This window comes from Nipponia nippon, unplaced genomic scaffold, assembly GCF_047370975.1.
Source record: "Nipponia nippon isolate SJK-2023a ecotype South Korea unplaced genomic scaffold, ASM4737097v1 scaffold_9, whole genome shotgun sequence".
Classification (NCBI taxonomy): domain Eukaryota; kingdom Metazoa; phylum Chordata; class Aves; order Pelecaniformes; family Threskiornithidae; genus Nipponia; species Nipponia nippon.
Window position 1 is genome coordinate 17,259,561 of NW_028262413.1, and position 26,487 is coordinate 17,286,047.

Here is a 26,487-nt window from a genome sequence, read left to right on the forward strand (position 1 = left end):
TCCCCATCCGCGACAGAGCACACGCAGGCGCCCGCATCCATCCCAAAGCCAGTGTTTATTTGGGGGTGCCCTCAGCTGTGGTGGGGGGCACTTGCTTGGCCCTGGCTGTCCCTGTGCTCCCCATGTACAACTATTTACAACCCCCCACCCCCATCAGAGTGCCCCGAGGGGGCGGCTGATGGGCTCGGTGCCCCAAATGCCCATGGGTGCTGGTGCCAGTGAGTGCCAGTGGCTGCCCAAGGTTTTACCCCAGCATGGCCCTTTCTCCTTCCCTTTCCCACCCAAAGACCCCAGCTGAGCCCCCACCGTGGCCTGGACACCTGGGTCCTGTCTCAAGGTTCCTGTCTCCCCCCAGCCAAGACCCCGGGATGGGGATGGGGCTGCGTACCCTCACCCCACAGCCCCCTTCTAGGCTTGCCTGGAGCTTCCCTGCAGAAAGCACTTGCTCCTCAATAACCAGGTGGGGAAACTGAGGACAAAGCTGCAAGGGCCGTGCTCAGGTTGTGGGGGGCAGACCTTGTCCAGTGTCACCTCTCCCCCTGCCTCATCCCCCTGGCTAGAGTTTGTCCCCCTCCCCAGGGCATCAGCCCCATCCCGCACCAGGACGCGGCACCTCTGGCCCCCGGTGTGGTGCCGTGCCCCAGCTGGGGGGGAGACAGTGGCTGCGATGCCCGGCGGTCCCCGCCTGCCAGGATCCTGGGGTCCTGGGATCGGGGGCGAAGACAGCGATGCTGGCTGCGGCCACCCTGGGGGTCCCCACTCCTCCCTGGGGCCAGGAGGTGGGGGTCACATCGCCTCAGTGACTATGTACAATCTACAAATAAATATTGTCTCCCATGGGAGCGGGGAGCGCATGTGTCTGCGTGCGTGTGTGCGTGGATGTATATATATATATATTTATTTATAGATACTTTTAATATTAAAAGGGGGGAAAAATAGACCACTGTGCTAGCAAAGTCCCTGATGATGGTTTCATGTATGCCCGTAGGTCTCTGGCTGGTGATTCCGGCGGTTTCGAGGCTTCTTCTGGTCCTGCTGCTCCTTGGCTTTGAGGCCAGCCAGCGGCTGGGGGGGGCTGGCGGCCGTGTGCCGCCAGTAGCCCTGGCAGTACTGGTCCAGGAGTCCCATTTCGGGCTGGGTGAGGAGCTGCAGCAGGTCCTGGTAGCGGGGAGTGGGAGCACCTGGCAGGCCGGGGGGGGTCTCTGCCTGGACCAGCACGGCGTGGACGGCGCGGCCGCTGAGGACGCGGAGCTGCACCTTGGTCACCGTGTGCTTGAAGTTGTTCTCGGTGGCGGTGCAGGAGTAGAGGCCGCTGTCGGTGAGCTGGAGGGCGCGCAGCAGCAAGCCCTGCTCCGTCCGCAGCACCCGGCCCTCCACCCGCAGCTGGGGGGGAGAGGCGGCACAGCTCAGCTGGCTGGCACCTGGCACCCCTGGCACCCCCCGGCACCCCTGGTGCAGCACCCTGCCCTACCTCTTTCCGCCGGTCACTGTTGTCCTTCTGCAGCAGCCACTTGATGCTGGCCTGGGGTGAGCGGGGCTGGCACTCCAGGAAGGCGGTGCTGCCCTCCACCCCGTACTGCACAGCCTCCACTGCGTTCTTGTTAGCTGCAGGGGTGGGCCACAGGCAGCCGGGTCACACACGCACCTCTGTGCTCCCTGCCCCGCTGCCCTCCTGCCCAGTCCACCTGCTCTCCAAAGGAATGCTCCCGTCCACCTCCAGCCATGGGTCTGCCTGCTCCCCAGCCACCCAGCAAGTGTGCTCCTCCTCTGTTGTAGCCATGCTTCCACAAGGGTGTCTGTCCACCCACCCATCCATCCATCCATCCATCCATCCATCCATCCATCCATCCATCCACCCTTGTTCATCTTCCTCTGAAGTATCCATCCATTCATTCATCTACACAACCATCAATTTGTGGTCATCCTTCTCCCACCATATCCATCCATCCCTCTATCTACCCATCCGAATCTGCTCATTATCCTCCCCAACATATCTATCTATCCATCCGTGTTCCATCCGCAATGTATCCGTTCATCTACCCATGTTCATCCTACTCCCCAATGTATCCATCCTCCCATCCATCCATCCACCCACCCACCCACCCATGTTCATCCTCCTCTCCAATGTATCCATTCGTCCATCCATCCATCCATCCATCCATCCATCCATCCAACCTACCCATCCACCCACCTACCAAGCCATCCATCTGTGCTCATCCTCAATTTATCCATCCATCCATCCATGTTCATCGTCTTGTCTGAGGTATCCATTCTTCCATCAATTCATCCATTCTTCCATCCATCCATCCATCCACTGACCCACCCATCCATGCTCATCTTCCTCCCCAGTCCATCCATCCATCCATCCATCCATCCATCCATCCATGCTCAGTCTCTTCCCACGTATCCCCACACACAACCATCAACCCACCAAGGCATCCATCCACCCATGTCCCCCTCTGGCTCTTGCCCCCAGCACACCCCCCTGCTGTCCCCTGTGCCGCAGGGCTGCGCCCAGCCCTCACTCACCGTTGGAGTTGTAGCCTCGGCACTGGCGGATGGGGTTGCCGTGCCGGACATCCTGCCGCCGGCTGCGCCTGTGGGGAGACAGGAGGTGAGCGGGGGAGCCTGGGGCCGGGGGGTCCCTCCCTGCTGCTCTCCCCTGGCCCCCCGTACCTCTTGGAGGAGGTGGAGTAGCGGGTGCAGGCGCTGCCGTCCCAGGCGCAGTAGGGGTCCCGGGCCAGGCAGCAGTCGGCACAGGCTTCCCCGTACACGTCACAGCGGTGCAGGGCCAGGTGGGTCACACCTACGGCCGAGGACACGTACAGCTGTTGCTGTTGGGACAAAGAGGACAGGGTGAGATGTCATCTTGTCCCCACCCTGCAAGGACCTCCCAGAGTGAGCTGCAGCCTCCCGGTACTGGGACCGACCAAGACACCAGAGCCACCCAGGGCCACCAGAGCCAGCTCGCTCTGGGGCCACCCAGGTGCCACCGCTCTGGTGCTGCGGTGATGCCAGGCAGTGCCACAGCTGGGCCTGTGGTGGGATCTGCCCAGCCCCCTGCCACGCGGCATGACTCACCCTCTTGGAGGAGATGGTCATCGTCTTGATGGGTGCCGGCACCTAGACGGGAGCAGGAGCGAAGGAGATGGATGGGGGAGTGCCTGGCCTGACGCTGCAGCCCCGGGGTGGGCACCCCAGACCCCCCAGGCAGCAGGGGCAGGCGGGGCGGGCAGGGGGAGCTGTGAGGGGACAGCAGGTAGGAGGACCAATGCTTGGGGTGCCTCCAGAGCCGGCCAAGGGGCTGCCTGGTGTCCCAAGGGGCTGGCTGGCTGGGTCAAGGACACTCAGCAGAGGGTGGACAGGACAACCCTTACCTTGAACACTTCAATCTCCTCCAGCATGAGCTCCTCCGTCTCCATGTCATCCCGGGGGAGCACGATGACCTTCTGCACGGTGCCCCGATCTGCAAGACACCACAGTGCCCGGGCGCTCAGTGCCACCCCTGGGCACCCGCGCCCTCCCCTCCTGGGAAGGGGGTCTCTGCTGGGGCTGGGGGGAAGGAAGGACCCCCCCAAGCCCATCCCCATCTCTCTCCTGCCGCAGTGGGTGGCTGTGCCTGGGGTGCAGCATACTGGCTCAGGTCACCACTCACGGCAGAGTGGGGACAGCAGCCATGGACAGGCACCAGGGCAGAGGAAGGACCAGGATGGATCACAGGGGCGCCGAGATGCACGTTAGAGCAGGGGAAGCACCAGGCTGGGCAACAGTGTCCCCAGGATGGGCACTGGAGCTGGTGAGGGACAGGGCAGGATGCTGGTGCCTCTAGGATGGGCAATCGGGCAGGGGAAGCACGAGGCTGGATGATGGTGGGCTTAGGATGGACAATGGGAAGCATGAGGCTGGATCACAGAGGCCATAGGATGGGCGGTGGGGTCAGGAAAGGGTGAGGCTGGATGGTGGGGCCCCTAGGGTGGGCAGTGGGGCAAGGAGAGGACCAGGCTGGATGGTGGCATCCCTAGGATGGGAGGTATCATGCTGGATTGCTGGCTCCGGGGATGGGAACTGGGGTAAGGGAAGGACCAGGCTGGATGGTGGGTCTGTGGGATGGGCACTGGGGCAGGGGAAGGACCAGGCTGGAGCCTCGAGGAGCGGCAGGGATCTCAGGGGGGGGTCTCAGCCCCTTGCCCCGCTCCAGCATGGCGGAGGGCACCGTGCTCTGGCCAGCCCTGGTGGTGCCCATGCCCTCCGGGGCCGCGCCGGAGCATGCTGCATTCCCCGCGGTGCGCGGCGTGGGTACCTGTGCCCAGGAAAAGCACCTCATAGCGCCCGTCTGCCGCGTCCACCTGGTCGACGGCCACGGTGGTGAAGCGGTAGTTGACATTGGTGCGGACCACCAGTGGCTGTCGGTGGGTGGGGTAGACGGCGTGGTACATCAGCGGGTGTGTACGCATGAAGTTGATCACTTCGTCGGGGTAGTCCTTGGTCGACTTCATGGACGGGGTGAAGGTCCCGCCGGGGCACTGTGGCACAAATGTCCCCAGCCCTCAGTGACCCAGTATCCAGCCATGGGAACAAGGGTGCCAGCTGCCCGGCAGGCGCTGGCTCACCTCTTGGTGCGTGCCCGGGGGGTACTTACCGTGCCTGGCCTGGGGTAGGGCATTTTGCCCGTGTACGGCATCCACTGGTAGTTGGGTCCCTCCTTGTGCGCGAAGGGCCCGTTGAAGACCATGCGGATGTCGGCCATGGAGTAGACACAGACAGCTGAGCCTTTGAAGACCGACCTGGGAGGAAGGACTTGCTGCCACTCTCTGGCTTGGCGCTGCCCGCCACCGCGGTATCACTGGGACCCCCACCCAGCTGGGGACCGCCCCCTCTGCTGCTCCGTGCTGGGAGGGTCAGCACTCACCCCGATGCAGAGAACACGGCGTAGATAACAGGGTTCTTGGTGTCCTGAGTCTGCTGGATGAAGACGTCCTCTTGGGACAGAAAGATGGGGGTGTCACCATGAGGGAGGGGGGACCCCCCTTGCACCCAGGGATGCGGGGGCAGGGGGGAGAGCAGCTCCACGTGGGAGAGGTAAGAGGTGGGGGACAGCAAGGGAGTCTCCAGCCCTTCCCAGGGTGCCCCCCAAGCCCGCAGGGGTGCAGAAGGCCCCCAGCCCCCTCCTCGCCCACTCACGGAGCTCATCAAAGTGTGTTTCGATCCCGTCGGGTCCCGGCACAGAGCAGACAAGCCGGGCCTTCAGGAAGGTGCTCCACTTGTTCACGAGGCAGCAGTGGCCCCCGTCGTCGTTCTGCAACAGAGGAACCCCTGCACTCAGCCCTGCCTGCTCCCCTGCCTGCTCCCTGCCTGTCTATTGCTCCACCTACCAGGCAGATGCGCCCGATGCGGGAATAAACCCCAGGGCTCAGCGGAGCATCGGCTGACTTCTCTCGGAAGAAGAAGTAGAGCTTGTCGTCGTTCCTCTCGCTGCTGTCAGGGATGAGCTGGACGTGGACGAAGGCTGGGTCTGGAACGGCATGGCATGGCATGGCACGGTCAGCCCAGTGGCACCCCCTGCTCTGTGCCAGAGTGCAATGCTGAGCCCCTCCGCTCTGGCACCGCCCCACTCCTGGAAAAGCACTGCCACAGTCACAGGGCGAGAGCTGGATCTGGACCAGAGCTGCAGAGGCAGGCTGAGGAACCGGGTCTCTCTGGTGGTCATCGGTGCTCCAGAAGGGGCTCAGAGCATCCCTGAGGTCCCTGGGAGGTCCACAGGGTGGAGGGCTCCAGCAGCTCTATGAGCAGGGCGGTGGCAACTGGTCTTCTCCCCTGGGGAGGAACCACACAGCCTGGAAGTTTCTCAGGAAGCTTCTCCCTGCCATCCATCAGCCGGTGCCCAGCCTGCGCTGACAGCTCCCCCTCTTCGGGTTACCGCCCCGCTGGCTCCCCAGCCCAGCAGGATCAGCCCATCTGCTCTGCTCTGTTTACTCAGCTGCTGCCCCGTGGGCAGAGGTGCTCCGAGGGGGGCAGGATGAGCGCTCGGGTCACTGATCGCAGGCGACATGGTTGACATCTCAGCCCTGCAGAAACCCACGCACAGACTCCAGCAGAGCCAGCCCCATCTCTCACCAGCTGGCTGCTCCCACTGCCCAGCAAAGCCCCTGGCACGTCCGTCACTGTGCCCCACACAGCTATCCCTCTGCCCATCTGCCCTAGATTTCCATCCATCCATCCATCCATCCATCCATCCATCCATCCATCCACCCACCGACCCATCCATTCACCCACCCATCCATCACCAATCTATCCATTCATCCATCATCCATTCATCCATCCATCCATCCATCCATCCATCCCTCATCCATCCATTCATCCATCATCCATCCATCCACCCACCCACCCATCCATCCACCCATCCATCCATCACCAATCTATCCATTCATCCATTCATCCATCCATCCATCCATCCATCCATCACTCATCCATCCATTCATCCATCATCCATCCATCATCAGTCCATCATCCATCCATCCATCCATCCACCCACCCACCCACCCATCCATTCCTCCATCATCCATCCATCCATCCCCCATGCATCTATCCATCCCCCATCCATCATCCACCTGTCCATCCACCCATCCATCCATCATCTGTCCACCCATCTGTCCACCCATCCATCAACTGTCAACCATCCATCCATCCATCCCTCCCACACCACCACCCATCCACCTGCCCATGCTGGCTACTGTCTCTGTCCTGGGAGAAGGACGCAGTACAACACGATGCGTCTCATCTCTAGGGCTGGAGCCATGAGGTCTCCAGGCAACCTGGGCCAATGACACCCCAAACTCACCGTTGAGCCAGCGTGAATTGTACTGGTCTGTTCTCATGGCCGTCTGCTTGCCCATGGTGCGGAAGATAGCTGCATCTGTGCCCATGAAGTCGATGTAGACACCAGCGTAGAGCTCTTCATCTGCAGAGGGCAGAGATCATCTGGGGGCTCCCACCTAGTCCCATCCACCCATCTTCTCCCACTGCCCCAGGCTCCAGGCTCCATCCAGCCCCAGCCCTGGCCAGTAGCCATCAGGCAACCAAGACCCACGACCTGTGGCCATCTCAGAGAGCTCAGGAGGTTGGCAGTGGTCTGTAACCAGGACCCCCACCTCTGCTGGGCCAGGTGCCCAAGGACTGGGCATCTCGGGCACCTGGCCATCCGCAGCTGGAGCAGGGGCAGGAGCCTGACTCCTTGGGGATATTTGGGCAATGCAGGAAGATGCTGGGAGCAGTTGTCCCACCTTGCCTGCGTGTTACCTCTGCCCAATGCAGGCAGCACTGGCCCTGGGGAGCTACGGGACTCACTTATTAATGCAGAGACGGTGTCTACTTTGGGGTCATAGGAACACTTCCCCTTGCCCGACTCCAGCTTGTCCGGCTCCAGGTAGAAGATATAATCCTGGAGAAGGAAGCAAATGGAGGAGCTGGTTACACTTTCACCCCTCCATCCCCGTGGCACCTTCCGAAGCCCTCTGGGAGGGGCAGCCTCCTCCAGGATGGAGCCCAGCAGTGAGGAAGGATGCAGATGTACCACACCGGGGGTCTGCAGGTCTCCTGAGAAGCTGAAGCCCCCACGAGCTACTCCTCCAAGGTTGCTGGGTGCTCCTCCGTGCCTTCCACCGCTTGGAGACTTGGCTGAGCCACCAGGCTGAAATGGGGCATCCATCCCCCATGCCTGCTTCTGGGCAAACATCTCCCTCTGGCTGCCTCTTTGCTCCGGCCGGCTGTGCTGCACATCATGGGGTGCTGCTTGGCTGGCTCCAGATCACACAGCTCTGGTGGCTTTGGCAGGTGGGGTTTGGCCAGTGGCACGGCTCGGCTGCTGGACCCACCATGCTCCTCCTGCCATGACCCGTTGTTTTCCAGTGGGCGCCGCTGGAGTGGCATTGCGGTGAGATGCTGTGCCTGCTCCAGGGGAATTTGCTCCACGCCATTAGGAGTCGTCTCCCCGTTGCCTCTGCCTTCCCGCAGCCATCCCCAGCACCGTCACGCGTCCCCGGCCAGGGGCGAGACCCACACTGCCTCCAGAGACGCACGCAAAATCCTCTGCCAGTGCCGGCTGGGGGCAGGCAGGGCCAGGCTGGCCCAGCCAGGTCACCCCTCACCCCTGGTGTACGGACCCCCACAGCCAGGATGAAGCAGCAGCATGGCAGCATCCGCAGGGAGCCTGGGAATGGAGGGGACCTCGGGCAACCGAATTGAGCTGGTGGAGCTGCCCGCTGGCCTGGTGCCCTGGCTTTGATGCCAGGGTGATGGACACGGTGGCGGTCACCCTTCGTCAAGAGGCAAGCAGGGTCCTGGCAGAGCCCCCAGCTCCGGGAAGGGCAGGAGGGGTGGGGAGCCTGGATGCTCACTGCACACATCTCCCCCCGGAGGTTTGCTGGCACCAGCTCTTCCTGGGGCACCCAGCCCCAGAGATGGGCACAGCCGTGCTTCTGACGTCCCCATCACCGCACCGCGCCGCCTGCGCAACCACCATCACAAACGCCTCTGCCCAGCACTGGCCCCGCTCCCAAGCTGGGCAAACCCTTCGCAGGGACAACCTGGCTCTCCAGCACAGCCCTGGCCCTGGCCACACCACCTCACCGTCCCGGCTGGGCAACCCACCAGCCGTCGTGGTGCCAGCACTGCTGCTTGGCTAATGCACCTTGAAACGCATCGGAGCTGCCAGAAAGTGGGTGCCGGCAGCCCCCAGTGAGCCCCCACTTGGGGCACGGGGAGCCGCACCAGGGAGTTTCTCCCTGCGGATGCTGGGACCAGATCTGGCAGGGAGGGAGGAACTGGGGGGGCCCGAGGGGGCTGAAATGGCAATGGTGCTTCCCTAGCTGGCACTGGGGAAGTTGGCAGCAGGAGCTGCCCACAGCGGGCAAGATGCTCGCGGCCGAGCATCGCCCACTGCCCACCTACCACCCGCCCTCGGAGTGGAGGGACGGGGGGGCAGAGGGACGGGCAGGGGGAGCCCCAGGCTGCTGCAGGGTGCCCGCGCCCCACGCGCTTCCCAGCCCATGCACCGACCCACGTTAGTCTGGAGGGGAGAGGCTCGGGGGTGACACTGTCAGGGCAGGCTGGACGCTGGGTGTCCCCAGAAGCTGGGGACGCTATCACCTCCCCGAGCCTACTTGCCCACTGGGATGACACAAGCCACTCCCAGGGCAGGGCGAAGCAGCTGCTCGGCAGTGTTTTTGTAGACCCTACCAAAACACCTCCTGCACATTGCCTTGGCACCCTCCCCTGAACTACCCGGAGCTCCATGGCTCTGCCAACAAGTGGCCCTGCTTCCAAGGGACACAGCAAGCCCAGGGCCAGGCAAAGCCAGCAGCGGAGCAGGGGGAGCCACCGTCCCTGACAGTGTTCCCCACAGAGGACCTGTGTACAGCCTGGGAGGAAGGAGTTAGTGAGAGAAGGAGAGTGGAGACACCAGGCTGGTGGCTGGAGGATGCTGTGCCGAGGGAAGGAGACAGAGGGGATGCCCACGGCACAGGGCACCTGGCCTGGGGGTCGGAAGCATGCCAGTGGGAAGGAGAAGGAGCCCATGGCTCCAGTGTGGCCCGGGGAAGAGGTGGGCATGGCTGCGGCGGGGTCCCAGACCAGTTCCCACCTTGCTTTGTGCTGGTCTTGGGCTGAGGGGGCCGTCGGCGGATCTGCTTTCCCGGCCTCCCGGCTGGCTCGGCGGAAACCCCTGGGGAAAAGGAGCAGGGCAGAGAGTTAGCGCCAGCAGGGGGGGAAGGACCCCCCGGGGCGGGGGCGGGCGGGGGAACCCCAAGAGCAGGGGTGCTGGCAGGGGTCCCCGGACGCTCCGGGTTGGGCTGGCCTCCAGCAGGAGCTTCTCCAGAATGGATCCTGCTCTCTCCCGCAGAACTGGGGTGCCCCAGCACAGGGTAGGAGAGACGGCTGCCTGTAGCCAGCTAGGTTGGGCTCACACCTGGGGACACAACGCTGGCACCTGCCACCCAGCTGGCAGTGCCCCGTGCAGAGGAGCAACGCCCCAGCACCAAGTCACGGCATGGAGGAAGCTACCGGCACCGTGGGGGTCACTGGGACCCCCGTCCCTGCTGCACCACCGCTGGCTCCGTCGGAGGGGACACACGATGGTGTCCTCAACTGCACCCGTACCCCTGGTCCTCCTCAAATGCTGCCACTGCCACTGGTCCCAATCCAATCCCAATCCAGTCCCAGTCCAGTGTGGCCCGAGCAGCATCCATCTCGGTGCCTGTGCCAGGCTCGAGCGGCACTGGGGCAGATGCCCATCCTCCATGTCCAACGCCGTGCTCCTCCCTCGGCTCGGGCTGGCGGCACCCAGCTCGTTCCGACCGCGGGAGAGGACACAGCCCGGGACCTGGCAACCCAGCGCGGAGGGAACCGACACCTCGGGTGGACTCAGGGCCACCCACTCAGGACTACTTGCAGAGACCAGCTCCCTCCCAGGGTCATCTCGAGAGCGCTCCTCTGTCTGCTGTGCATCCAGCCCAGTGGCACATGGCTTCAACGCCACCCTCTTGCTGCATGCTGAGGTCCTCAGGGCCAGATGACTTCCATCCAGGGACACCCACAGCACAGCTGCATGTGCCAGCATGGCTCCTGCCACGGCTCTCCCTGTGCAACATCGGCACTGGCATGGTACCGGGCATCCTCTGCATCCACGGCAAGGGGCTTGGTGGCCCAGTGGTGGGTGGGAAGCCAGGGGAGGACATGACCCTCGCCCCAACAGAGATCCAGCGGTGTCTGTGGCCCACGGGGTGGGAGGGCACATCGCATGGAAGCTGGCATCAGGGTCCACCCGGGGCAGCCCGGTTCCGGTGTGAAGAGAAGTCCTCGGTCTGCGGAGATGGCTCAGCCCCACTCGGCAGCACGGCATCATTAGCCACAGTCACCCCCCAGCCTGCTGCTGCCCCCCAACCCTCTGCCCCCCAAACCTTCTGGCACCAGCCAGCAGAGCCAAGCTGTGCTGCGCCGCCCTCCTGCACCCTGCTGCAGTCCCATGGCGGCTGCGCCAGCATCACCAGGCCAGGCACCGGCTCATTGCACCCCTCTGTCCCCCCTGCCCCTCACCTGGGCTTTGCGCCCACGGTTGACGAAGGCGCAGATGGGGTTGTAGGCGCCGGTGCCGCACACGTAGAGGTGGGTCCGGTTCCAGGGCTGGATCAGGCGGATGAAGTTGCCGCACTCTCCCTGGGAAGTAGAGGAGGGTGTGCCAACCCCGGCAAGGGGAGAGGGGCACCCCCCTTCCCACTGCCTGCCAGCACCCATGCTGGGGTGGGTACTACAGGGTCCAGCCCTTGGCACGGGGTAGGAGCTGGGGAAGGGAGGAAGCAGGCCAAGGAGCCAGGAAGGTGAGAGGTTGGCATGGGGCATGAGCTGGCATGGGACATGGCATGGGCCTATGGGTTGGGGTGGGGCCATGGGTTGGCATGGTCATGGGTTGGTATGGGTCTTGGGTTGGCATGGAGGCATGGGTTGGCACGGGGCATGGGACGGCATGGGGCACGGGTTGGCATGGGGCAATGGGTTGGCATGGGGCAATGGATTGGCATGGGTCATGGGTTGCTATGGGTCACAGGTTAGCATGCGGCATGGGACGGGCACAGGTCAGGGGCTGGCATGGGTCTTGGGTTGGCATGGAGGCATGGGTTGGCACGGGGCATGGGACGGCATGGGGCACGGGTTGGCATGGGGCAATGGGTTGGCATGGGGCAATGGATTGGCATGGGTCATGGGTTGCTATGGGTCACAGGTTAGCATGCGGCATGGGACGGGCACAGGTCAGGGGCTGGCATGGGTCATGAGCTGGCACGCCGGAGGGCCCAGCCCTGGGTGGCGGGAGGAAGCAGCGTGGGGAGCTTGTTGTCCTGCCCACCCGTGCAGTTCTGCAGGACCTGCATGGCTGGGACAGAAGAGGTGGCAGGACACAGCGACACCTTGGAGTGCCACCCCATCCTGGCACGGCCGCAGGTGCTGCTGAGCTACAGGGGACCTGGGGGATGACTCTTCCAGGGTAGGATACGAGGACACGAATCCCCAACCAGTGCTAGCCACCAGCCCCCTGTTGCTACCAGAAGAGGGTTTGTGGTGGTCACTCACGTTGCTGTTCTTGCCTGACAGGATGCACTCCTCGATCCTCTGCTGGGATGCAGGCCAGTGGATCTGTGGAGACACCAGCCCAGGGGAGACCAGGGATCCCACCCGGCCCCACCTCTTCCCACCAGCACCAGCGATGCCCATTGAGCTCTGGCCCTGGCATCCAAAATGCCCCCCCAGGTGCCCAGTTGCCTCCCCTTCCACCCGTGCCCTGCAATGGCAGCTTACAATGAGGGGCTCACGGTTGATGTCGTGGAGGTCCAGCGAGAGGACGTAGTCCTTGCTGCCCACGTACATGCGGTCGTGGTCCTCGTCTTTCAGCAGGATGCGATAGTCGCTGGAGTTGAGGAGGAAGTTGAAGAAGTGCGCCGTACCCGTCGCCTTCAGCTCTGCAGGGGGAAAGGGGCACATGTCAGCACCCTGGGGACCTCTGCCTTTCCCCCGGTGCCACCCCTGCCCCTGAATCCAAGCCTGGTCCCGGCTGGAGGACGTCCTGCGAGAGGAGGTGCCCACCTTCCAGCCCCCAAATCCCACTCCATCAGTGCCACAATGCTGCCACCTCTGCGTGGGACATGGGACAATGATGGAGATGCTCATGGCTGGTTGGGACAACCAAGGGTGGCCAGGGGAGGAGGCAGCAGGACCTGGGCTCAGGAGACCCAGCACCCCACAGCAGGGAGTGGAGCTCCCCACTGAGATGGGGCAGGAAGCAGGGAGCTCCCTGGAACCCCAGCCAAGACCCTGCAGCTCCCAAAATCTCCGGCATCATCCATCTCCTGCCCTGTGTCCCCATGTCCCAGCCAGGACACTGGCTCCTCGGATGGGGGAGCTGGGATCCCAAGGAGACAGCACCCCAAGGAGCCAGCTCCCAGGGAGGGGACAAGCCTCTCCCCCACCCCGCGCACCCCATCCCCCCCTTGGGAAGTTATTTTTAGCCCGAGTGTGGGAGCAACGAGTGAAAGAGGATAATGAGGGTCATGAATATTCACAAGTGCAATGAGGCAGCCAGATGGAAGGCAGAAGTGCTGCAGATGATGTGGGCCGGTGCCAAGGACCACGCGGCAGGGGCCAGGGCACGAGTGAGACAGAGGACCCTACCCCCATGGGACACCATCTGCCCTGGATGCCACCCCCTTTGGAGCGTGGCATCCAACCACTTTGGATGCCATCAACAGCCATCAGATGCCATCAACAGCCATCAGATGCCACCTCTATGGGATGTCATCTTCCCCATATGCCACCCCCTTTGGAGGTGCCACCCCCTTTGGATGCCATCCCCAGCCATTGGATGCCACCTCCATGGGATGCCATCTGCCCTGGATGCCACCCCCTTTGGAGGTGTCACCCCCCTTTGGAGGTGTCACCCCCTTTGGATGCCACCCCCATGGGACACTGGCCCCATGAGCATCCTCACCCTGAAGAGTTTGTCCCTCCACACAGGGGCATGCCCTGTGCAGGCGCCGGGTGCCAGGGCTGGCCTGGGGCTGGTGGCAGCCCCCGGGGACCCCCCCTTTCCCAGTGGGAGTGGAGCAGGGTCCCGCAGGTCGGTAGCGGGAAGGAGCACGACAGCTTCCAGGCAGGGCCGGGCAGGGCTCCAGCGGCCAGCTGCTGCTCCCAGCCGTGATGCCAAGTTCCTGCAGATCTCCCTGACCTCCCGCCTCACAACCCCATGTGGGGCTGGCAACGTCCCATGGGTGTCCCCAGGGTCCCTTCCCATCCCGGGCACCCTGGGGACGCGGGGGTCTGCCCTTTTTGGGGAGCAGGAGGGATGGCATGGGGGGCTGTGCCCTGCACAGCTGTGGTGCCAGGGACCCCCTTGCACAGCCCTGGGGACCCCCTACTTGGCCAGGGAAAAGGAGGGTCTCCATGGGAGCCCATGGCAAGGGGGCACAGGGGTGCCCAGGCGCAGCCAGATCCATGCCCGGCAGTGTCACTAGGAGAACTCGCTCTGTCCCACGGCTGGCAGTGGTGCTCCCCGGTCCCCAGCCCCGCGGCAGGGCATCTGCAGCCTGCTTGGCACCGCTCAGCTGCAGCGGTGAGGCCAGTACGTGCCAGGCACCACGAGGCGGAAACGCGCCGGGGCACGCTGCGGGGAAACGGCGTCACGGGACATGACATCAACCTCCCTGTGGCCCGGGGGTCCGCCCGCCTGCCGGAACTGGATGGACGGGGTGAGTGCGGTGGGCATGCGGAGGGGCTGGTGGTTTGGGGGTGACCCCTGCCATGACAGGGTGGGGTGGTGCAGCATGAAGGATGGGGGGCTGGAGGGGCTGCCCACCCGCCCGCCCCACAGCACGCTCCTCCTCCCGCCTGTCGCATCTGGGCTCCAGATGCTCCCTGTTGCCAGTGCTGGCTCACTCGCCACCCGCAGCATCCCCTCTGCCTTTCCCACGGTGTCCCCTGCCTTCCCCATGGTGCACTGGGTCCAGTCCCTGACTGCCCCATGGCCTGCAGCTGCCCCGCTGGCCTATGCAGAGTGCGCGCGTGTGTGTGTGTGTGCACCCCACACTGCGCGTGTGTGTGTGCATGTGTGTGCATGCGTGCCCCACTGCGTGCACATGTGTGCATGTGTACAAAAGTGTGTGTGCGTGCCTGTGAGTGCAGGTGAGCGCCCTGTACAATGCATGTGTGTGCATGTGCACGTGTGCCCCATGCCGTGTGTGTCTACACGTGTGTGCGTGGGTGCGCCCTGCAGTGTGTGTGTGCACGTGTGTGTGCTCCTGTGCAGGCCTGTGCCCCCCACAGCATGCATGTGTGGGTGGGTGTGTGCATGGGTGTGCCCCACAATGTGCGTGTGCTCCTGCGTGTGTACCTGTGCCCCGTGCAGTGTGTGCGTGTGCACGCGTGTGTGCATGCGTGTGCCCCACACAGTGCCCTGGGGGCACAGGATCAATTTGTCCGGGCTTCCCCCAGAGGGATGCTGGTGTTGGTGGGTGATGCAGCTCAGAGCCAGGAAAGGGCAGGGTGGCTCCGGCAGCGGGGTGACACAGGCACAGCAGGAGAGGTCGTCCCCAGTGCCGGGGACCCGCTGCCGGTGCTGGAACCACGCACCCAGCCATCCTGCTTGGGGCAGAGACAACCCCAGTGCAGGCAGGCAGAGTCAGGGATGGCGGCTAAACCAGGCAGGAGCCCCCACACCGGGACAGCCCCGCATCTGCCACTGCCGCCTGGCCCGGGGACGCCATGTCCAGCCTCCCCGGGGGATGTGCTCCCATCCTTGTCCTCCCCTCCCGGCCAGGACCCTGGGGCTGAGCCAGGCAGTGCCAGGATGCCGGCGGCAGAGACTCCCGTGCCAGCAAAGATCCCAAATATCCCATATCCATCAGGATGGCTGGCCCCAGGGCTCAGCAGGGGCCAGAGCCAGCAGCACAAAGGGCCCCAGCCCCCCACCAGAGGCCCCATTCAGCCCCCCACGCCCCAGCGATCAGAGGGGGCACCCCCAAAGCTGGGCGGTGATGGACCCACTGCCCCGTGACGCCCTCTCCGAAGGGGACATAGGGGTGGGTGCGCCCCCGCCCCAACCTCTGACCTCCTGAACTGCCCCCCCCGCCTAATCCCCCACCACTGCGCCCCAAAACCTGCCCCCGGCAGCCACGGGGAGTCCCCGGGGACAGAGCAGGGGAGGGACCCCCCGGGGGCTGGAGAAGTCAGCTCGTTAGCGGATGCGCCCTGATGAGCATATTCCCTCCCGCATCCCCGCCACCAACCCCGGCCCTGGCGGAGCTTCCCCGGCTGGCCGGGAGCCTAATCCCATTTTAATTGCCCAGCACTGGAACCAGGAGCTGCCCGGCATGGCAGCTGGGGTGGCCTCCCTGGGGACCATCCCCTCGCAGCATCCCACTGAGCCCCAACAAGCCTCGCTCCAGGAGTTGCCTCCTCAGCATCATTTGGTGGCCTCGGGCATTGAGATTTAATTACCCTGCGCCCTCAAGCGATGCCAGTGGCCAGGAACCTGTCAGACCCTTGGCCAGCAATGAAGGGCAATGCTCGGCTCTGCCCGCAGTGGTGGTGAGCGGCACCGCCTGATTACACGCTCTGCAAAGCCAAATTCCCCCCAGAAAGCCAAATTCGGGCTGAATTTACAGCTCCAGCAGCTGCCCGCACCTCCGCCCTTGCTGGCTGCCACCACCGTCCCTGTCAGGCAGGGACGAGCGGTCCCTACCCATCGCCCATCGGCAGAGACCAGCGCCAATCTCCAAAGCAAGGCTGAGGTTTTGGGGGTCCCCGATAAACTGAGCATTGTGGGGTGCTGCTCACCCCACCCCAGCCTCCAAATCCCCCTGATCCCCCTAGACATCACTGGGACACCAGCACGAAGACTTAATGCCATTAGGACCCGAGCCGGTCACCTCCCCAGGTGCACCATCGCTGCACCCCCCGAAACCAATTACAGGCGCTCTCACCTAATTAGTTTCTAATTATGGGCTTGTAGCGCATTCAACATAATTAGCATGTAAATTACATGGCGTGTTTATATTCAATAACCGCTCTCCCCCCGGCTGGCAGCAGCAGTGCCTTTCGGGAGCCCTTTCTTTCCATGGGGGCGAATGAATTCACTCCGAATGCCGATGGAGAAGCTCAGCGCCAATCCCAAGGGAGCCTGGCCCAGCAGGGATAAATCCCGGCTCCATTTCAGAGTATTTTATTCCACAAATTTGTAAGTGTGCCCCAAATTTTGGGGATGCTCCCCCCTAATTTTTTCCCTGCTTGAAATCTGGGATGCAGCTTTCTGGGTACCCCACAGAGGGGAGGGATGGGGAGCGATGCCAGGAGAGGGATGGGGGGCTGGATGCGTCCCCTCCGTGTTTAAAGCATTTGTTGTTATTGGGGCTGATCAAAGAGCTGGGTGGGTCGCTCAATGAAAGCAGAATTGCTTATTTGTTTGAGCGTCACTCCGCTACCCCTTGATGGGTTATTTATGATGTAATTAAGCTAATTACATGTAATAAGAGAGTTTCCGTGGCCCCCAGCCAAGCTCTTTTCCCATTTAACCGATTCACAGGTGGGAGGAAACCGAAGCCGCCTTGCTGGGGCTTGGGAGATGAAATGGCTCCAGCTCCCGCTTGCTGCCTTCCACCCCCAGCCATCTCCAGCCCCCCGGGAGCATCGCCCCGTGCCAGCACCCGGCACCCGCTCTGCCGGCCCCCACGGCAGGGGACAGGTGCCATGGCCACCCGGTCAGATCCCTCAGGATAAAAGCAGGGCCGGCTGGGTGCTCCACCCCACCGCCACCGCCGCCCGGCCAGTTGGGCACAGGCCAAAAAACAACAACAACAAAAAAAAAATCCACATTTTTTCAGCCAAAACCGCTGATTCATCCCCTGGCGAGCCTGCCCAAAATGCTGGCGGGGGGACATGCCCCATCGAGCATTGCTGGCAGGGGGGGACCCTGTCCCCACCAGGCATCACACAGCAGCGGTGACCCTGGTCCCCACCGGTGAGCTGGGCCAGGGGATGCTCTGGCAGCAGGAAAAACCCTTCAGTAAGGAGCCCGGCTTTGGAAAAAACACTTCAATCCCTGCAAAAGCAAAGGGCTGAGCTGAGGAGTCCCCACCCGCTGCCTTTGGGGCTTTTTTTTTTTTTTTTTAATTTTTTGACATTATTTTCTTCCGCAGCCCATGAGAGCAGGGCACAGTGCTGGGCAGGAAGGCAGTTGCTTTTCCAGGCAGCTTGCTCTGAGCCAAAAAGGCAGCGGGGAAGGAAGCGGCTAGGGGTGCTCTGGGCAGGAGCCGGCAGCATCAGAGCTGGGGGACACACCGCGCACATGCCAGGACCCCAGGAAGGGCTGTGCTGCTCCAGAAGGCCCGTCGTTAATTTGAGGGATAACGAACTTATTAGATATTGGCTTGGGGGGGCTGAAATCACACGGAGGGGGAAGGTTAAGGAGCTTATGGAGCTTTGCAGCTGGAGCCTGGGGGGCTCAGCCCCAGCGGCAGCCGGTCCCAGCGGGTGGGGGGGCCCTGCTGCAGCCCCCCACCGCCCCAGCCAGAGAAATCCTCTTAGGGGTCGCAGGGCTCAGCCCCGTGTCTCTGTCCCCATCCCCCAGGGCATAGGATAGGGGACTGCAGCATCCCCCCCACCTTTGAGGGGTCCGAGGAGCAGCATGGGGGTCCAGTGCACCCCCTGAGCCACACCAGGGCAGGGACAGCCGGCGCCAGCCCTCCCAGCACGTCCCCAGGGCTGGCTGTCCCCAAGCTCTTGGCCCTGCCCGCGTGTCCCCCCCGTGTCCCCCCCATGTTTATCCCAGCCCGCTGTCGCCGAGCAGTGCCCACAGCTGCAGCAGCTTAGGAGGGCGCCTGGGTGGCCCCCGGGGACACGGCCCCCTCGCCGAGCTCCTCTCCAGCCATCTGCCACCCCCCGCCCTGGATCAAGCGTGCCGATGTCCCCCACCGCCAGCCGAGAGGCCAGCGGGGCAGGAGGGGAAACTGAGGCACGAGGGACCCAGGAGCGAGGTCACGCAGGGGGCTGGCAGCAGAGCCAAGAGGAGACTCGCCGCTTGATTTATTCTTTTTAAAGTGATTTTTTCCCCCCCTACAGGAACTGCCCGGCCTCTCACCCGGCCCCTCCTGGCCAGGGCTGCCCCCCGGCTGGACCTCTGCCGCAGCTTTTCCGAGAGGTGCCAGCACGGCTGTTCCCATCGCCGCAGCGGGGGGAGCGGCTCCCCCTTTGAAGCTCCACGGAGAGTCCTGACCTCGAGGGCTTCCCGCGGCGATGCGGGGCGAGAGCCCACCCTTCCTTCCCGCATGCTTTTCCCATGCCGGACGGGGAGCAGGACACGGAGGGATGAATCACCATCATCATCATCATCATCACCTCCTGCATCCTTGTGGGGAAACCACCAACCTCTCCGGTGCCCGAGCCCCCAGCGCAGAGAAAGGCCTGGAGGAGAGCGGACCGCAGGATGTGTACGGGAGAGGGGGGGGGAATTGTTAACAAGGAGATGATTAAAAATATCCACCCTATTTCTGGCCGGCACCGGGCTGGGATCTGGGAAGAGCTGTTGGCAAAAGGGAGCCGCGCCGGAGCCGCTCCCAGCGCTGTTCTTTCCGTGCCGGTCACCTTCCTCCCTTCGACACATGGACAGGAAAGCCTTGAGAGGGAGGACAGACTGACAGGGATCATGGGGGTCACGGGACAGGGGGGGAGGACCGGGGGATGACCCTGCCCAGCCCATCACCCTGCACCGGGTGAAGGAGCTTGGCTCCAGCCCCTTTCCTATTGCTACGTTATTTTATATATGTTTTTTTAAAGCACTCAGAGACGATGGGGCTCCGTAGAGGATGACGCAGGCCCCGGGGAGCTGCGACAAACCTCTGGCGCGCGATAACAAGCAAAGGCAAACAAATCCAGAGACGCTCCCGGGTCTGGCGGGGCTCCAGGCAGTGCGGCCGAGGCGAGGCGCCGGGGGGGACACGGCAGCTCCTGCCGGCACAGCTCCTTCCCCGGCACCCCGCCGGGCACCAGCACAAGGCCACAGCCACCTCAGTCCCACCGGGCAGTGCCTTGGCCCAGGGATGCTGCTGGAGGCAACCTGCACCCCATCCCCGGCGGCATCCCTCCAGCTATGCCCGCATCAACGGCCACCGGGCCCCTTGTGGTACCACAGCCACGTCCCTGCAGGCCAGCCCAACTCATCACACCAGTGTCCCACAGCCCAGCTCGCACCATGCCCAGCCCCACTGCCTGCAGCCACCCTGGGGGATTTGGGGCTGGGGATCTGGGCACCAGCCCCGGCTCCCCATGCAAGAGAAGGGGCTGGGCTGGCTGGGAAGCGCCGCTGCCGCCCCACGTCTCACAGCCGCACGGTGTCGAGGAGGCCACATACAGATTACTGACTCGGGAAAGCTGCTTACCGGCAGCTCGGCGCGTGGCTCCCTGTTGGCCCCCGAGGAAGACCCTGGGCTAATTCTCCGCTGCGGCTGCTGCAAGAGCACAGGCAGGGAAGGGGCAAGCGGCATCCCTTCCCGATCCGGTGTGCTCAGATCCAGCACATCACTGGCATTTCTTCTCTGTGCGCAAGTGAGAATCGGCCCTTCTCCCACCACAAATCTCACCTCTGGGCAGCGAGGGCAGGGGGAGCCCTGCCAGACCACCCCAGGCAGGAGGGAGAAGGGCCGGAGATCCCGAGGCGGGCACTTGGGTGACACTCCTAGGTCCCCTGGGCATGGCCAGGGACCTCCGCTCCACCAAACTGCAGCCAAAAAACCCAACCCCAAACCAGCCCCCACCTCCCAGCACAGCAGGCCTAACCATGCTTATCCAGAATTAATCTCACTCCTGGGCACGCTGGCGGCTGCGGGATGGCCACGGGCATTAACACACACCTCGCCAGGGCGGTGGGTCCAGCTGGGGTTTTGCTAGAGCCTCTTCTCGCCTCAGCAGCGAGGAAGAGATGCTCCGAGCCAGAGTGAGGGACGCACCCCTGGCCGGGGAATGGCAGCAGCCCCCAAAAACCCTCTGAAACCGCCTTTCAGAGAGAGAAGTAGTGCCTGCCGCACGGGGAAGAACCGCTCGCTCCCTTCCAGCCTGGACTTGTCCCCAGCCTCTTCATACCAGCCATTTTTCCTGCCGAGACCAGCTTTTAACGCCAGCGGCTCACCCTGCCTGAGCCATGTTTGCTGTCAGCCCCCGGCCCCTCCTGCCAGGCTCTGCCGGACCGGAGCCACCATGCTCACCGTAGGCTCTGCCACCACACCCTGGGCGTGCCGGTTTGGTACGCACGGCACGGGCGCAGGCAGCACGGGTGCAGGCGGCACGGCCCCAGCTCTCCCGCGGCAGCTCACCTCCCCCGGGACCCCCAGGGGAGGCAGACACGAGGCTCCGCGTGCCTGTCACCCTCCTGACACACGTCCCTGGACCGGGACGCTTCCAAGCAGGCAGCCAGCCCCGGCAGGGCCCAGGGTGACGGCAGCACTGAACACTGTGCTGGCAGGGGCAATTTTTGTTCTGCTCCTTGAGGTTTGCAACCCTGAGCCCTGCCTCATCACTCTCCCCATCCCGCCCCTTCTCAGCATCCCCACAGCAGGAGCTCAGGACCAACCCCTCTGCCAACGTGCACCCTAAAGCTGGGGTCCCCCCCCCAGCTCCCAGAGTGGGTTGGGTGGATCGGGCAGCCCCGGTACCAAAGAGTTAAGCCCCTTCCCCCCTGCCCAGCATCCTCCCCTCCTGCCTCTTGCCGGCTCCCTGCCAGCTCCCAGGCGTTAATACCAGCTGGGGGGGCCGGGGCGGCGTCAAGCTGCTGTCTGGACTCGGGGCGCTGCCGGGGGGGCTCCCCGCACCTCGGCACCCGGCTTTGCCAGATGGAGGGAGCCACCCAGCCACCAGCCCGTGAGGGGAAGCATACTGGGGGGACTGGGCAGGCTACCAGCCCCCCCAGACTGGGAGGGGGAAACAGACTGGGAGCTCAGCCATGACGGGACATGGATCCCCACAGAGATTTCTGGGGGTGCAGCCTGCTGATACCCCCCAGGGCGAGGAGGAGGAGGAGGAGCAGCCCGGACCGGGCTGCTGCTGGTCTCCTCCACCTTCTTGGGGTCCCACCCTGCCCCCCAACTCCCGCCACCAGGCTCTTACCTTTGAAGGAGAGCTGGACCCTCGGGGTGGCGAAGCCGTGGTCCTTGGCGTGGGTGGCCCGCCAGCCCAGAGTCAGCAGGGTGGCCCAGAGGAGGACGCCGACCACGGGCATGGTGGGCATGCGCCTGGGCGCTGAGGTTGAGGGGAGTCCGGGGGGGCCGAGACTGCGAAGGAGGGCACAGGGGGGAGGGACGTCAGTTTGCTGCACCCACCACCCCCCCGGGGGAGTACGAGCCCCACATCTCCCCATCCTGCTTTTCATCACCCGCCGGCACACAGCATCCTCCAGGGAGGGCTGGGAGCCAGCTCTGGCGGGGGGGCTCAGCCCAACCCCGCTCCACAGGCTGGGAGGTGGGGGGCAGGAATCGGGAGGTGCCCAGCGTCACCTCCTTGGGTGCCAAGCCAAGTGCGCAGGGTGAGGCGAGCGTAGCGGCGAGCACCGCTGCAGCGTACTCCTCCACCCAAGCCGGCGAGCCTTGCCCAGGTGAGGAGCATCCCTCCTTGCCCCCCCGCAGCCTGCAGCATCCCCACCCCGCCAGGCTGGCTCCCCCCGCCCCGGCACCCAGAGGGGTCCCATCCCCAGCCCTCTTTCCCCCACCTCTCCTCCCAGCCCCCAGCAAAGCCACAGCGAGCAAAGCTGGGATCAAATCTTTCCAACATGAAGGAAATCTGGACTTCATTATTCCAAGAACGTACAAAAAAAAAAAAAAAAAAAAGGATTTTTTTTTTTTTTTTTCATAAATAAAAGAGGAAGAAAAAGAAGGAAAAAAAAAAAGCCCTGCCTGTGTGCCAGGCAGCTGGACTCCCTGGGGCTCCGGCACTGAGCGGACTCCGCCAAGCTGCCTCCAGCAAGCCACACACGCTCCCCGGCACGGCACGGCGCACAGTGCCCCTGGCATGCCCTGCTGCCCCTCCAAGAGAGGGACCGTCCCCTCGGGCCCAGGTCCACCTCCTGAGGCAGCACCCTCCCGGGGGGCTCCAGGAGGCTTAGGGAAGGATTTGGGAGGAGGCCCGCAGTGGGAAGCTCCTCGCGTCCCCAGGGAGCCACATGCCCAGGGTGGGATGTGCCACGCCGTGGTACCTGGGTGGGCTCAGGCATCCAGGGAGCGCCTGGCCAGCCCAGCTAAAGGGGCTCTGTGCCACGGGGATGGGTGCTGCCTGCCAGCATGCTGCGCCGGGGGGTCCCCACCACGCCATCCCCACGGGGACGTGCCCTCCACGGCTCCGCCAGCTGCCATCGTGCAGCCCCGCGGAGCACAGGCACATGGGAAGGTGCCGGGTGGATGGCCAGGAACCCTGTGGGGTACCCCCGGAGAGGGATGCTGAGCTGCAAGGGGGGCAACCCTGCACCACCCAGGTGGTCTGGCTGGCCCCTCCCAGGGTGCACAGCACCCACGACGCCAGCCCCAGCCCTGAGCGGGACAAGGGCAGCAGCACCGTCACCGGCAAGCGGGTGCCACCGCAGCCCCTCTGGCGACGCGCTTCCTCGAGCAGCGGGGCAAGACCCGGAGCGCGGCAGCACTGCCGTTCCCCAGGGCTCAATATTTTTTTTTCACACTCTTGCCTCTGGAGTCAGTAAATATTTCGATTTGCTCCTCTCCCCCTGCGCACACCCAGCTCTGCTCCATTGTACTGGCATTCGGTCCCCTTCCAGGCTGGCCCCCCCCTCCCACCCGTTCCCAGGCTCTGCCCTTCCCATCAGCGCCGGGCCGGGACAGCCGGAGCCCCCAGTTCCTCCGCCAGCCGAAACTCCAGTTGGTTGCAGTTAAATCCCCCCCCCCCCAATCCAAACCTCCCCCCCTCTCCCCGGCAGCTTTAGGAAATAATTCTGGCAAATCCCACTATTGCATTTGGATGGAGCGGCGTACGCGTCAGAGACAGGGAGCGAGATGGCAAACAAAGGAAAAGAGGGAGAGGAGGGGAGCGCAGCGAGCGCAGGGCGAGGAGGGGGGAAAGGGCCGGCGGCGAGCGGGGGGCACCCAGGCCCGGCCGGGAAAGGCAAATTCCAAGGAAGCAAAAAAGGGGAAACAGCCCATTGGAGTGCACCTTGGCCAGGAAATCTCTATTTCCAGGGTCATCTGCGCTTCGGGGAAACTGGAAACTCCAGGGGAGAGCGGCCACGTTCCTCCCCTCCAGCACCCGGGCTGGCTGGGGTTGGTTTTTTTTTTTTTCCTGGCAATTAAAGTTTGGCCATTGCTGGTGCTGCCGCAAGAAGATCAAAATCCCGCTCGGCTTTATCCCCCCTCCCCAGGCCGGTCAACCGAGTGCCGCCAAGCCGAAGCAATTAGGGAAAGGTTTTCTCGGCAGGAATAGGGACACCGTTGGGGGGCCGAGACCCCGGAGCAGAGGGGTGTGGAGTGGGGCTCGCAGGCAGGGCTGCCCGCACGCCTGGTCCCAGCGGCCTCAGGAGCGGGCAGGAAACGTTTTTGGGAGGGAAAAGAAATACGGGCAGGCTGGGCAGCGGGAGGGGAGCCCGCCCCACCTCTCAGCCATGGCACCCGAAGGCGCGATGCCACTGGCGGGAAGGGGGGAAGAAAAAAAAAAAAAAAGAAATAAAATAAAATAATGTTGTTCGTCCGCCACGGCCCCTTGCACCCGGGGAATAACTTTGCACAACTTTGCGCCGCCGGCCCTCTGGCACGCCTGGCCTGTCCCCAGGGAGAGCCCTCCGGCCCTGGGCGCTCCGTCTCCCCGGCCCCCCCCAGGGCTCGGGGTCCCACCGGGGCGGGCTTCGGCAGCCCCACGCCACCCGCTCCACGGTGCTGGGGGGGGGGGTCTCTGGCGTGTCCCCCCACCCCCAGCACCCCCTCCTCGGGCACCCACCCGCCGCCGAGCCCTGCCGCAGCCCCCCCTGCCCCGGAGCTCCCTGCCAGCCTCCCTCCCTGCCTGCACCGTGTCCCAGGGGCTCCGTCCCCCCGCCCCGAGCGGGACCGGGGCGCGCCTGCCCAGCCGCGGGCTGCCGGGGGCGGGGGGGACCGGCAGGCGGGGGGACCGGCAGAGACCCCCCCACCCCGGTATTGCCCCCCCGTGCGTGCAAAGCCCCCGGTGCCGCTGCCAGCTCGGGGCAGGGCTCCCAGCACCGGACCGCAGCCCCCGCGCCTCCTCTCCTCCCCGCCCCACCTGCCCGCTTCACCGGGGGACGAGACACACGAGTTCCGAGCGGCGGAAAGTTTCCTCGGGGCGCCTCCCCCGCCGGGCCCCCGTTCCGCCGCCCGCCCCCGCCCTTACCTCTGCGGGGGTCCCGGCGGCGGCGGCTGGGGCGGGGGGGTGGAGGGCGGCGGGGCTCAGCGCCGCGCCGGGCACCCGCGGCCCCCCGCCATCTCGCGGCCGCGACTGCCGCCGCGGCCCCGGCCCGTGGAGCGGCGGCGGCGGGGCGGGGCGGGGCGGGGCGGGGGCGGGGGCAGCGGGCGGTGGCGGCGGCGGCCCGGCCCCGACTGGGCGCCGCAGCCCGTGCGCTCGCCGCCGGGGGTCATTTGCATATCCCCGCCCACGGCCCCGCCCCGCCCCCGCCCGGGGGCGCCGGTTCGAGCCCCGCCGCCGCCCCTGCCGCTCACCTCCGGCCCCGGCCTTTTGTTGCTCGGTGCCGGCGGCGCCCCGCCGAGCGAGGCCGCGGGAGGCTCGGCTGGCCTCCGGTGCCCACCACCCTCTCGTCGACCCCGGGAAGGACGCCAATAAATAAGCGCCGTCCCTCCTTTGTCTGCCGAGGCGGGCGGCGGGGGGTGGCCCGGGGCGGCGGGAGGCAGCGGCAGGCAGCGGGGAGCCGAGCCCGGGCGAGCCGGCGGCTTTGTGATTGCTCCGGCTCCGGCGAGAAACCGCCTCCCACACACGGCAGCTCCTTGGGCAGGGAGCGGGGTCCTTCCCCCGGCCCCACCTCGCTCCCTCTCCCCACCCCGGTTACCCCCCCCGGTGACCCCCGGACCTCAGCCCAGGGGAGACCGGTGATCCCTGTCCTGTGCCAGGCCCTCGGCATCCCTGTGCTCCGGGATCTGCTGGCCCTTGGGTGATCCCTCCCCAGGACCATTCTGCCTGCCCTGGGACCTACCAGCCCCTGGGTGACCCCTGCCCTGCACCGGCTCCCTGGCATCCCTCTGCCCCAGGATCTGCTGGCCCTTGGGATATCCCTCCCCAGGACCTTTCCCCCTGCATCCCCCTGCCCTGGGACCCCCCAGCTCCTGGGTGATCCCTGCCCTGTGCCATTCCCCCTGCATGCTGCAGCATGCTTCTCTCCAAGGCAATGACTGGCAGGTGCCACGCAGCTGAGCTCTGGGGCACCTCGGAGCCCGAGCTGGGCACCTTGGAGCCCTTCAGATGCCAGGCACATGCCTTAGCTCTCCTCCTGCCAGGCTGGGGGCCTCTGCGGTGCTGCCTGCAAAGGCAGGAGCTGCTCCCCACAGGGGCTCCTGGCCCCAACACCTGCACAGGGATGCGGCTCAGGCCCCCGCCTGCGGGTACAACCCCCCTGCAAGAACCACGGAGCTTGGCCCCGTGCCCCCCACCCTAGCAAGACCTTCCCCCTTGGCCTCAGAGGTCCCATCCACGGGTTTGCCGCCTCTCCTTCTGCTACGCTGCTCCCAGGCGGGGTAACGAGGCATTAAGGATGCTGAGAAAGCACAAAACAGGGTGCTGGAGGGGAAGGTGCCCTGATCTTAGACACATCATGTGGGTGGGTGGGCCTGGGCCGTCCCCCCCCAGGGTGGTCCCAGTGCCTCTGAGCCCGGCTTCCCGGGCAGGAGCAGGGCATGGAGGAGCCAGGGCCATTCTGGCACAAGGGCTACACGTCGGAGAGCAGCAGACACCCGC

At 64.7% G+C, this 26,487-nt stretch overlaps 1 protein-coding gene across 3 annotated transcripts; it reads right to left on the reverse strand.

The window, feature by feature from the left end:
• Positions 1 to 876: 876 nt before the first annotated feature.
• SEMA3F (semaphorin 3F) lies at positions 877 to 25,023 on the reverse strand. 3 transcript variants are annotated; one of them, XM_087744157.1, is made up of 19 exons: positions 24,916 to 25,023; positions 21,688 to 21,851; positions 12,343 to 12,503; positions 12,118 to 12,180; positions 11,089 to 11,208; positions 9,638 to 9,718; positions 7,345 to 7,438; positions 6,839 to 6,958; positions 5,373 to 5,512; positions 5,182 to 5,296; positions 4,910 to 4,979; positions 4,640 to 4,784; positions 4,301 to 4,523; positions 3,378 to 3,466; positions 3,082 to 3,123; positions 2,677 to 2,834; positions 2,530 to 2,597; positions 1,472 to 1,605; positions 877 to 1,383 (listed from the first exon to the last, which is right to left on the reverse strand). In XM_087744157.1, exons 2-19 carry the CDS (start codon positions 21,806 to 21,808, stop codon positions 973 to 975), a joined length of 2,355 nt encoding a protein of 784 aa, XP_087600283.1. In that variant the 5' UTR covers positions 21,809 to 21,851; positions 24,916 to 25,023; the 3' UTR covers positions 877 to 972. The 3 variants fall into 3 exon arrangements, with proteins under 3 accessions (XP_087600283.1, XP_087600282.1, XP_087600284.1); XM_087744156.1 differs by lacking the exon at positions 24,916 to 25,023 and adding an exon at positions 23,734 to 23,824; XM_087744158.1 differs by lacking the exons at positions 9,638 to 9,718; positions 24,916 to 25,023 and adding an exon at positions 23,734 to 23,823.
• Positions 25,024 to 26,487: the final 1,464 nt, after the last annotated feature.

Excerpts from the sequence above, each read along its gene's own strand:
- SEMA3F (XM_087744156.1), bottom strand. The coding sequence starts at position 23,765 with ATGACCCTGGAAATAGAGATTTCCTGGCCAAG. Across the intron at positions 11,209-12,117 it reads TGTCAGGCAAGAACAGCAAC|GGAGAGTGCGGCAACTTCAT; the intron begins GTGAGTGACCAC and ends TCTACTTCCCAG. Across the intron at positions 4,785-4,909 it reads GCCGTGTTCTCTGCATCGGG|GTCGGTCTTCAAAGGCTCAG; the intron begins GTGAGTGCTGAC and ends CCTTCCTCCCAG.